The sequence below is a fragment of the Amblyraja radiata genome, chromosome 34, assembly GCF_010909765.2.
Source record: "Amblyraja radiata isolate CabotCenter1 chromosome 34, sAmbRad1.1.pri, whole genome shotgun sequence".
NCBI lineage: Eukaryota > Metazoa > Chordata > Chondrichthyes > Rajiformes > Rajidae > Amblyraja > Amblyraja radiata.
In genome coordinates this window covers 12,493,377-12,506,306 of record NC_045989.1, presented here as the reverse complement: position 1 = coordinate 12,506,306, position 12,930 = coordinate 12,493,377, and the positions used below count along the sequence as shown (strand labels likewise).

The 12,930-nt window shown below is 44.0% G+C and overlaps 1 protein-coding gene across 2 annotated transcripts in view; it reads right to left on the bottom strand.

The window, feature by feature from the left end:
• The window catches only part of adamts7 (ADAM metallopeptidase with thrombospondin type 1 motif 7), a 121,318-nt gene that overhangs the window by 40,145 nt on the left and 68,243 nt on the right, over positions 1 to 12,930 (bottom strand). For both annotated transcript variants that reach the window (XM_033050363.1, XM_033050364.1), the window contains exon 16: positions 9,709 to 9,850. In XM_033050363.1, the coding sequence (XP_032906254.1) occupies positions 9,709 to 9,850 (142 nt within the window). The remainder of the gene's footprint in view (positions 1 to 9,708; positions 9,851 to 12,930) is intronic.

The following is a 12,930-nucleotide window of genomic DNA, read 5'->3' as shown; positions in this document are numbered from 1 at the left end:
TGCCTATAGTTGCCTCTAGGTCTCGATCCTTATGCTTCAAGTGATTGGGTTACTACTGGATAGAAAACCAACAGAGGAGGAACAATGGCCAGAGTAACCACATTAGAATTCCCAATATCTACACGCACCATTATTCATTATTATATTGATGCCTGTGTTATGATTATCATTCCAACCCCCACTAACTGTAACATGTAGCACGATGCTGAGAAATGACTTTGATCTTGAAAGCAACAAAGCCACAGTTTTTGGCTCGTGGTCTTGGAAGGATATGCACCAATAAACATGCTGAAAATAACAGTAACGTGTCCATAGACTTATCAAAGGATCAGAATCAGTCACAAAGTTGGCAGCAAGTCACGTATTTAGATATTTTTAACCATTATTGTGGAAGGGACAGGGTATAATTGTAAGGAAATGTTGTAGAATTTTACAAAGCAATGGTTAGACCATGTTTGATATAATGAGTACAGATTAGTCTCCTTATTTAAGGAGAATATGTTTTCCCTGGTGGCAGTTCAAACAAGATTCACTAGATTAATTCCAGATATGAAGGGAAACAATATGGGACATAATTAAGCATCTTAGAAGGATGAGAGTGACCTAACTGAGTCATGGGGGTTGGCAGGCTAGATACTGATTAGATGTTCCTTGCAAGAATTTAATTATTTCATTTCAGTGCATATGACAATCAAACACTCTTGATTCTTGTGGTGGAACCTCTAGAGCTGTAGATCATTCTCTCAGGATTATGGCCCAAACAGTTAAGACTGAAGTGAGGAGGAATTTCTTTCTTTGATGGAAAGTGAATCTAGAACCCAGAAAGCTGTGGGTATTCAGGCTGAAGTACATTTTAGGGGTTTCAAGATTTAGGGCAGGAAAGTGCAGCCGAGAGCAACATTCAAATCAACATCTTCCCGAATGGTGGACGTGTCTTAAGGGAGGTGTCTCAAGGGAAGTATGCCCCCCCCCCCCCTCCTATTCCAATTACTTATGTTTTGTGCCAGGACAACTGACCAAAAGTTTGGTCATAGATGTAAGTTGTAAAATGCAACTCAATAGAGCAAAGTGCATTCATAAAACACAGAGGTGAACAGAGGGAATTTCAGAGCTTTGGACCCAATTGGCTGAAGCCATACAGCAGTGACGAACATTCGCAGAGATTAATTTTGGGGATGACCAGGAACCAGAATTGGAAGAGTGCAGAGATTTTGGAGGGTTGTATGGGTGGGAGGAGATTTCGGAGCCAGTGAACGAAAACAATATGTATAGACTCTGGTGACGGGCATATGGGACACTAGGAGTTAGGATACAGAGAACATCTGTGTTTGGTTTATAACAGTCGGCATTAGGAAATAATAGGGAGTTAATATCTCACCAAAGTTTGAAATGATCATTCCTCTTTCCAAATAAAATGTAGAGGGACTAATATTTGGACAAAGTGTGGCTGGCTCAGACACCCACAGCTCAATTCTCAGCTGATATTCAGGCATGCCAAGAAATGAGAGTTGATAAAGTTCAGATTACCTCCTGTCGACAGGACCATTGCGGTTCGCGGAGGTTGTCCTCTGCTGGTTTCCCAATCACCTCATTCAATCCCTTGCCAACTCTGAACTGCAAAGTAATCTGCTGTCCACCACCACCGCCCTCATCTCCCAGATACACATTCTAAACACACACACACATAGATACCCACATATAAAAACAAATGCATATACACGCGTGCACACACGGACGGACACACACGCACGCACACTCTTAATGATATACACGCACATTAAATCATCGTTGAGCTTCCAACAGTGCCTGCCAGCTTTCAATTCAAGCCGGGACCAGACCCTTGGAAGTCAGAATTCTCCCTCCCAACACTCTCATGAACTTTCAGTTTGGCTGCTTTCCCAAATATGAATAAAAGAAGCCAACTCTGGGTCACAGTGTTGGAAGCTGCAGCTCACAGTGAGGTTTATGCTCAGTTCAATGGAAATTTAAGGTGGATGTTGAGCTGGATAAATCACTGCTCTGGGAATTATATCCTCACAGTTGGTGCGCTCATGCTATCTAGCTGTGAACAATAAAAGAGTTCAAAGATATTCCCTTGGACAGAGAATTCCAGAGGCCAGTGGGTACTGGCTGGAACAGCTCTAACTGATGGCACAGCCGGAGTGGAATTAAAACACTTAAATTCCTACAACATCTTTCAGATGCTCAGCTCATCCTAAAGTGTCTTACAGTAAAATAAATACCCTTGAGGTTTAGTTGGTTGGTTAATTGGCCACTGTTAATTGGTCCGAGAGTGGTTTTGATATTGCTTTATTATTGTCACGTGGCAATATACACCAACAAACTTAGTTGTGTGTGTTGTCCAGACAGATCATACAATACACGAGGCAGTGCAAAAGTGAAAATAAAAAGTGCAGGATGTAGTGTTATGGCTACAGAGAAAATGCAGATAAAAGAAAGTGCAAGGGCAAGTTTGTTAATTGCAGATGGGTATCTGAAACATACTGCCAGGGCTGGAGGTTGAGGCAGGCACGATAGTGGGGTTTAGGAGGCTTTTAGATAGGCACATGAATATGCAGGGAATGGAGGGATATGGATCACATGCAGGCAGAGCAGGTTGGTTTAACTTGGCAGTATGTGCTGTGCTGTCCTATGTTCCAAGTCTGCAACAAAAGAGTTGGATCGATGGTAGAGGGGAGAGGAGAGAATGTCCGGACTGTGAGTGATGTCGTGTATACTTAACTGATTGAATCTTGGCAGAGTCAGCAGTTTCTCAGACAAGTGAACTGAGGAGTATACTTAAGAAGGAAATCGGGAGGGCAAAAAAGGGACAGGAGATAACTCTGGCACATAATATTATGGAACTATATTAAGAGAGTTTATGTATATTAAGGAAATGAGGATAACTAGAGAGAGAGTAGGGCCTCTTAGAAACCAAGCTGAATGATAGGCAAGACATGCATTAACAGGCACCCAGAGAAGACTGACCATACAGTTTCCAATATCGAGATGTATAATAACATTAAATACATAGATATGTGAATGCACTGTCTTTATCTGAGATAATATTTTATTTTTTTTCCGAGATAATGGGCATTAAATACGAGAGGGTAAATGTTTAAGATGAGAGGGTACAATAACATCATTTAAAAGACAATTGGACAGGTTTATAGCAAAGGAATATGGGCCAAATAGGGAAGGTTTATGGGCCAAATGCAGGCAAATTGGACTAGTTTAGCTGGTGTCTAGAGATGCTGCCAGACCCACTGTGTTACTCCAGCACTTTGTGCCCACTTATGTAAACCAGCATTGCAGTTCCTTGTTTCTATATTCTGGACTAGATTAGATGGTTGGCATGAACACGTTGGGTTGAAGGGTCTGTTTCCATGCTGCATAACTACGACTTTGCCAAAGCCTCTTCAGTCTGTTATTTGTTCCAGTGGTCCAGTTCACTAAACCTGGACTCTTTGGATTTACAGTGACTAACAATTTACTCAATGTTTCCCTTTATAAATGCGCCTTTCTGGAGATTTTCAGGAACTGCTCATGCGACCCACACAGGCAAGTCTGCTTCTACCCGCTCAGACCTCATACAATACCTCATTTAACCTGGGGGCGTGCGCAGAAATCTAAATTTGAAAGCCTTTGTTGGGGCACCCTAAATAAATGCATATTAAATGCATTGATGCATAAGTGCATGTTTTTAACGTGGTTAATGATTATTGTGGGGGAGGTCTGCCCCAAATGCCTGACCTTCCCAGCGCACACATCCATGAAATTTAATTCCGCAGCATATTCCTTCTTCACTTTATGGTTATCTAGCTGCCTCCTAAATACGTCTCTGTTATTTCCATCAACTGCCTGGCTCATGTTCCCCCCTCCCCCTCACTGTTATCTTGACTGAGAATTTGCTTTCCTGAGTGTTGATCTGGGTGGAGGGGAGGGCAGAAATGACACTGCCGGCTAGTATCGCCACAGCCAGTGTGTTCACGGTGTCTGTCTAACCTGCGCCTAGCTAATCACAGGATGCTTCATTTATCACGGCCACTCTAAACGTTGCCACTCCTTCAGTGGTAGAGTTGCTGCCTTACAGCGCCAGAAATCCAGGTTTGATCCTGACTTCAGGTGCTGTCAGTATGGAATTTGTATGTTCTACCCGTGACCACATGAGTTCCCCCGGGTGCTCCGGTTTCCTCCCACACTGCAAAGATGTATAGGTTTGTAGGTTAATTGGCTTAAGTGAAAATTGTCCCTGTGTATAGGATAGTATTAGTGTATGGGGATCGCTGGTCAGCGTGGACTCAGTGGGCCGAAGGTGTATCTCCAAACTAAACTAAACAGAGATTTAGTCTCTGTTATGGGCCAAATGCAGGCCACATCACACCCTTCAAGATCTATACACACTGTGTGTGCTCGCAGAAATCTGTGTTGTATGACTGCTTATCAGTACATTGTCCTGGTTGTATGTTGAGCCACGTCAAAGAAGATTTTCTGTTACGACAGACAATAAAGTTTTCTGAATCTGAATCTGAATGTGAGGCTTTGTTCGTGGGACAGAAATCAGTTATCTATCCACATATCCTGGGAGCTGGGAGCAAGGTGGGGGGAAGGGGTAGCAGGGAAAGACCAGAGAAAGCTGCACAGTCAGGGAGGGAGCTCTGGAATTCCTTCTCTCAAGAGGAATTAGGAAGATGGGTCATAATGGAACAGAGTGAGTTGCCCTCTCTGGGCATGAAGAGGAAGGGACCCTTTGGCCATGATCTCACAGTGTTACAAATGTTTTATCAGCCCCTTCCTTTCCAATTCACCTGAATGTCATCTGTTCCACGACCTCTGGCCCGTGAAATGCAGCAGAATAATATATTCACGGGTTTATTTGGAGTAGCTTGGGAGACATGCCATAATCAATCAACATCAGCCGGGTAGAGCAATCCTGTCAGTCCCATTATCCTGCTCTATCGCCTGTCTGAGTTCACCTTCCTCGAGTGTTGATCCAAAATCCTGCTGAAATTATTGGCCCTCCCTGCTGCCACCACTCTTGTGATGGCCAGTTTTACACCTTTGGCTCCTGCCGTTTCCTTTGTCCCAAGCCTTAAATTCATGTCCAATGGTAATAGTTTTATCCAGCCTCTTACAATCATCTACACTTCTACCTAATTTCTCTCAACTTCTTTCACTACAACGAATAGTACTTCAAGTTCTATCAAAACTTGTAGCTCAAATCCCATCTTCCTGGAACTCTGCTGGCTTGCACAATCACAGGGACCTTCACAAGCTGGCTAGAGTTGGCCACCATTACTAGATGATCCCTTATGCTGATGAATATCTACCTGTATTTAGACTGTGATGAATTGGTTAGAGATGAAACCTATTTCAGGATGCAGTGAATGGGTGGAGGTTTGGTGTCTCCAATTGGAGGGAGGTCAGGAGGGATTAAATGTCAAATGGGAAGATATCCACAATATGATAGAGAGCAGTAAACTCTGCCATTTGTTATTCACTGATCTAAACACCTTCACCCCTTCATCCTCTGTTGTCATCAAGCATCCACTCCCTTTCCTCCGCATATTACAATGTTTCCAGGAAGCAAACGAGCTAAGGTTCAACAAACAAGCTGTGGTATGATGCCAGAACAACTCAAACAAAGGTTGTGATGTGATGGTACTTATGGTGGTACTTATGGTTTGCTCACATTGTGAAGCACAACAAAACCGCAGAGTATCTGCAACTTACAAATGCATGACTCATGATTAACCGAGTATTTGGGAGACCAGCGGGATGGATTTGCCGGCTGCCTCCAGACTACAGGCAACTGCTCTTAACACGAGCTGCAATGTTGCCACATCACACCCTTCAAGAATACATTCTAATCAATATGTTAATGTTCATCTTGCAAATCCTATCCAGAGACACGTCATTCAAGCCAGCAGCAATGTCCTTGTTAAAACTACCAATAAATTTAAAACATTGTCTGAGGAAGGATCCCGACCTGAAACGCCTCGTATCCACGTTCTCCAGGGATGCTGCCTGACCCACTGAGTTACTCCCGAATTTAGTGTCTATCTTTGTTCTATCTATCTGCAGTTCTTTATTTCTTCATTATTAGCTCAAGATAGGCTTGGGCCTATTTGTTAATATCAGCTTTATTATTAAGAATGACAAAATGAGATCCAAACCACTTCTCCACACAATCTATTCTTATGGGACAACCCACATCCGCAGGCATCTTCTGCGAGTGAGAACTTGGGATATGGTCACCCATCCGACTTGCAAACTGTTCTAGTTACGGACAGCTCTCAGCAACAAAACCTTGATGTAACCCAGGGTTACTTTGTCATTCCATAAGATCATGGCAGATATACTCTTGGCCTCACCTTTCCTCTCCGAAATCCAGAACCCTTGACTCCCCTATATCCAAAACTCTGTCTCTCCTGGCCTTGGATATGTCTCAATATGTACAATAATTTGTGGAAGAACCTTCAAATGAAGAAATCACCCATTCTGATTTCAAAGAGCAATATCTAATTCTGCAACTTTGCCCCTTAGATCTAAATTTTCTTTAGGAGAAACACCCTCCCAACATCTACCTCACCACATCCTCTCAAAATGTTATATATTTCAAAAATACTCTGACAGAATAAGCCCACCCATACAAACCAGCTACAGGAATCACCAGAAACACCTCAAGCACAATGAATTCTATGGACTGTCTTCAGTTGCATTAAGGACTTTGGGTATTTATGAGGGGGGGGGGGGGGGGGGGGGGGGGGGGGTTGCACTAGTATTATTGTAGTTATTTATTTATTGAATTTATTAAACATTCTGTTCATTATATATTATCTATATGTATGTATATTATCTATGCAGGTCTGTTATGCTGCTGCCAGTAAGAATTTCATTCTCAGTATATATAAGTATTACTCTTGATTCTTGAGTTCCTCATTAAGTAAAGAAACTAACATTGGATGCAGTAGTCAAGGTGTGGCCTCACTAAAGTCCTGAAGCATGACCGTCCTATTTCCATCCCCTTAAAATAATGACCAACATTCCTACTTCTCTTCAAATAACCCTGCCAGCAGCGAGGGACAACGTCTCCTGAAGGCTTTTTGAAGAGACGTTTGCTATGACATGATTCTGAAAGAATGGTTCTGAACTTTGCACAATTCCCCAACTGGGCTCTCTCCAGCAGTTAATCAGTTCCCAGCTCCTCAACATTTCTAATGGGCGTGAAACCCAACGAAAATATAGACCTGATGCCAGTGGAAATAAAATCACAGCTACTGGGGGTTGGAGGAATGGGAAGGTTTTAAATTTCACATCGTCATGGTCATAATCTGAGGTCTTGGTGCTAACTTCCACACTCGGACATATGCTGCCTTATTTACACAGGGACAAAGCTGCTTGAGCTGAGAGCCACAGAGAGAACATTTGGCAGGACTTTGCTTTCATTGCTTTGGAAGTAACGGCTATGAAATGTCAAAAAGCTTGAGTAACTTGGTGAACAGCTGATTCACACTCCCACTGATTCTCAGCCATTATCAGTCAAAGGGTTTGTGCTGTATCGAAGGAGGGAATGTGACTTGGGATCGGGTTAAAAACAACATGCTCTACTCTGAGGGGAGTTCTCACACTGAGATGAACATGTCTTCAAACTTTCCTGTTTATTTACCAACAATATACACGTGAGGCTGCACAATGAGAATCTCACCATCCCTTCTCTCTACAACCTCATTCAGACTAACTCTCTGAAATATCTCTAACCGTCCACTTGTCGTAGTCATACAGCACAGAAACAGGCCCTTCAGCCTAACATACCCATGTTGACCAAGATGCCCATTTGCCCGCATGTGTCTGTATTTGACTCATCTGCCTCTAAACCTTTCCTATCCTTGGATCTGCCCAAGTGTACTTGAGGTGTTGTTCTTGTACCTGCGTCTACTGCTTCCTCTGGTAGTTTATTCCATATTAGTACTACATTGTGTTTGATAAAAATGTGGCCTCTCAGGTTCCTCCATTGGCCAGTTTACATGACCATGAGCATCTTGGTAAAAAATCAAACCATGCAGAATGTGGCAAATCTTTGGCCAACCCCATTTAAACTCTTGCATAACCTGGTGAGAGAATTAAAATAGTCCTCTTATCCGTGCTGATTCACTTCTGCAGAGCTTATGAGCAGAGGAATTAACTTTCCTCACCACACGTTCTCCTGGGAGTCATCCAGTATCATTTGCAGCCGAAGCCAAACTAACTTTTGCATTGTATTAAGTGAAGGTTTTATCTTACACAACTCGCCAGTCTTGCGGAGAAGGGGTAATGGACGCTGCACAGACGACCACCCACAGTTATGATAAATGAGCTCTTACAGCAACAGCTCTTGTGGAACCTGAGCTTTTTGGGTCCTTATCTAAATAACACGTCAATGGATACAGGATCAAGTTTGAAATCTAAGGCATAACAATCGGGAAACTGAGACAACAGCCTGGGGGGGCTGAACACAAGAAGGATTTAATCATCTTAGTTGTCCATGTTGAAACAACCTGCTGGAGAGGTGGGCAATCATTCAGATCATTCCCCTTGCAAGAGTCTCTTGTCTGGCCTCATGTTACTACATGATTAGTTTCTTTCAATGGTGAATCAAGCGTTTTGATTAATTTTACCACTTTAAAGGCATTATAAATGTTGCAATCAGGAAATTTTGCTTCATGGAATTCACATTTAGATGAAGTTTCAAGGGAAGCTGATCTGGAAACTTCAGTAGGAAGGAATTTGGAAGGAACTATTAAAATCTATTTATTCGATTTTTAGCACTTGATTTTCTTGTCCATCCCTAATTATCCTGTGAACGGAATGGAGTGTTTGGCCTTTCCACAGCGCATTTAAGAGTTAATCACATTGATGGGTCTGGACTCATTGCACTGTGGATATGAATGTTGCTGGCAAGACCAGCACCCACTGCCATTGAGAAGATGGGTGAGAACACCTTTGGAACCACTGCAGTCCAACTTCCAGGTTCTCATTCACTCCCTACATGTTGGGGGCAGCTTTTTTAGTGGCTAATTAATCTCCAAACCCGCACGTCTTAGGGATGTGGGAGGAAAGCTGAGCATGCGGTCACAGGGAAAACGTGCAAACTCCACACAGACAGGACCCGAGGTCAGGATTGAACCTGGGTCTCTGGCGTTGTAGTATGCTATGGTGATGGTGCTCCCACATCGCTGTTGGCCAGGGAGCTCCAGGGTTTAAACCCAGCAACGATAAATGGACAGCGATATATTTCCAAGTTAGGATGGGGTGTGTTTTATCGAATCAAAAACATTTACAGCATGGATGGAGACCATTTGATCCACACTACCTACCCTGCTTAATTCCACCTAACTCTTGGTCCATTTCCCTATGGAAATCCAGCATATCAAATGTTACTTTCAGCACTGTGAAGGCTTCTACCTCCACCACCTTTCCAACCACTTCACAGCAAGCTGGGTAAAAAAATCCCCCTCAATCTCCCTGGAGCCTTTCTACCACAACCTTAATCGCTGTGTATAAAATTGGCGTTGTATGTGCGATGCTAGAACAGTGACTGCATTTCATAAAGTCCCTCAATGGCAAACGCATCTGGGACAAATGTAAATTCCTTCTTTTACTCCCTTTACCAGGAGATTGAGTGAAGGGTTTGGGCAGGTTGACTTTGGGACGCATTGAGACACTCACCACCTCCACAGGTTGCAGAGCACTCTGTCCACAGGCCGTAACGCCAGAAGAACTCTGGCGGCTGGATTTCATTCTCGTGATCCAGGTCCCGTCGGACAGTGTATTCGAAGCGCACGCCAGGGTTTGTCTCCTGGAACAGCAGCTGCCAAAACAATTCAAAGGACACCCGTTAACATTTCCGACAGCAAGCCCCGCACTTCCAGGCGTCAATTGATGAAGCAGGGGTGGGGTTTGGGATGCAGGAAGTCGGGAAATGGGGAGGTTGGGGTGGGGGAGTTAGTGGAGGGGATGGTGGAGTGGGAGATGGGATGGTAAACTGAGGGGCAGAAGAGGTCTTGGAGGGAGGTTGTTAAATGGGGCATGGAGGGGATGGTGGAGGGGATAGGGTGGAGGAAGCAGTGGAGTGGAGGGTGGGTAAAAGGAGGCAATGCTTTAACATAGACGTCCAAGGGGGGGGTCTCTTTGGAGTCTATATTTATCCCTCGATCAACATCATTGTAGCAGCTTGTCTGGTTCTTTAATATATTGTTGCTGGCGGGATCTTGCTGTGTGCAAATTAGCTGTCATGTTTCTGACATATTGAGGAATAATTGGATGGAAGTTCATGGGCTGTAAAGTGCTTTAGGAATGCCGAAGACAGTGGAAAAGCAAGTCCTATTGTTCCTTCAGATTGCAACAATCAGACTGTCTCCAAGGCAGAGTTCATTTGTGTTCAACTTTTAATAGGTCGCGTATCCAACGGCTGATGGGATGCAACATATTTCAGCTCGTTCCTGCAGTGTGTGTGTGGGGGATGAGGACAAGCTCGGAGGGAGGTGACAAACTATCGACACCACTCAGCTCCCAATGTTCTTTCACTGAAAACAACTGTTTCTTCTTCACTTGAGGTATGAGAAAGTGTCTCCATTACTGCATGAAATTATTTAACCACGGGCGTTAGAAATACAAGGAAACTCAAGTTTTAGACGTGTCTCCTGTGGTGTGACTAGCAGCAGAAGCAAGGTTCATGCATCATGGGCATGTTATCCCACCGGGTTGGAATTTCTCTCTGTTCTACGTCTTGTATTCCTCCTAGATTGAAACTGACAGTCCAGGCCAAACTATCCCAGCCTCTCAGTTGGAAGCTAAGGCAGCCAGGGTTTTGCTGGGCTGGGGAACAGATGATGGAGAATCAGAGCCTGGCCTCCAGCACTCCCTGTGAGCACAGCTGTCTGCACCGTAGCTTGAACTTCCCATCAACCCACCTCCCATGTCCTTGCCAACTCCATTGCCTCCCAGACTGACAGCGCATCAACTTTAAAGATCTCACCTGTGTTATCATTCTACTCCAGGGCCTTGACCCACTCTTTCCCAATATCTCTCTAAACTAGGGAAAGTACAAAGAAGAAAAAGACAAAATGCTGGAGTAACTCAGCGGGTCAGGTAGCATCCCACAAGAACACGGATAACACGAAGAACAAGGTGACGGGTCTGGCCCCTTGCCCAGTCTGAAGAAGGGTCCAGACCCGAAACGTCACCCGTCCATGTTCTCCTGGGATGTTGCCTGACTTGTGAGTTACTCCAGCACTTTGTGTCTTTTGTTTTCCATGCACTTTCCCTAGTTTAGTCACTGTGACTGTAGCTTCAGCTGCTAAGATACACGAATTCCTCCCTAAAACACTCCTTAAAGCCTCTGCCAGTGACCTTATCTTCATTCCCATCTCAGCGAAAGGATATTTAATTGTTCCCCAAGGAAGCACCTGTGGTATTACATAGACGTGAGGCTGCAACCCGATAACTCTGGGTGGTAACTGTTCGCTCCTGTGTTCACTCTGAGTTCACTTGTGGATTGGAGAACCTTGGTAAAGCTTCCCTGTCAGTGGATAAGAAAGCATGTAGAATCATTGTCTCTTCTTGGTGAGGTGAAGCATTTGTGTACAGCTTCTTCCCTTCTGTTATCAGGCTTCTGAACCGTCCTTCCATAAGCTTGGGTAAGGTCTGATTCACTTCTATCCCATTGCGGGCATTGAACTTTAGCTTTGGAGCTGTTACATAGTCAAAGAGTTGTAGAGTCGTACAGTGTCGAACCAGGCCCTTCGACTCAACTTGCCCACACCGACCAACATGTCCCGTCTACATTCATCCCACCTGCCTGCTTTTGGCTCATATCCCTCTATCCTGACTATTACGCTACACTAAACTACATTCTGCATTCTGTATCTTTCCTTTTGCTCTAGCTAGCTATTGCACTTAAGTTTGGCTTGCTTGTATTTATGTATGGCCTCATCTGATTTGATTGGATAGCATGCAGGGATACAAGCAGAAGCCTCCACGTGGCGCATCCCGGGCAATGCTGACAACAGGAACTGTACCACAGTGACTGACTGAAGTAGCCAATACTGCAACCACCGACCGTCAACCGTCACTGACCGACAGGAAAGACGTGATCTAGAAGATGGCCGGACAAGAGGAAGAAGAAGGATCGCATGCACAGCTTTTCACTGTGCCTCAGTATATGTGACGAGAATAATAATCTTAAACCAGAGAGGTCACGTTGGAACGATGCAAATACTAGTTGAGCTGGTGCGCTGGGTACAGTTCTGGCCATCATTCTCAGCAAGGATGAGATGATGCCAAAGAAGTTTACCATTATTTTACCAGGGATTGAGTTTAATTATAAGAACAGTTTGACTAAGCTACAGTTTTGCTTGCCTTGGAACAGAGGAGGTTGAGGCAAGAATTAATCATAAAATGATAAGAAATCTATTCTAAATTGGTAGGGCATGCTTCCTTCAACAGAGAGGTTGGGCAACTAGGGGAAAGTTTCGGGTCAGAACCCTTATTCAGACTTAAGAAAGAGAAGGGACCTGAACCAAAACGTAGCCTGTTCATTCCCTCCCCAGGGAGTGGAATCATGGTGTTATACAGGAAGAGTTGTCCTTGAGTCAGGAAGGCAGCCAGTGCTACAGTATGTAACTAACATGTAGGGAGAGGTTGGGCTGAAACTCAAGAGTCTTTATTTTCAAATATTGCATTGGCCAACTTACAAACATCAGTGGGAACAAACAGACCAGCAATATCATGTAAATTGCCAACAGTGTGTGTGTGCAAATGCATGTGTCTGTGTATGTGTCTGTGTATGTGTCTGTGTGTGTGTGTCTGTGTATGTGTATGTGTCTGTGTCTGTGTATGTGTCTGTGTATGTGTATGTGTCTGTGTATGTGTCTGTGTATGTGTCTGTGT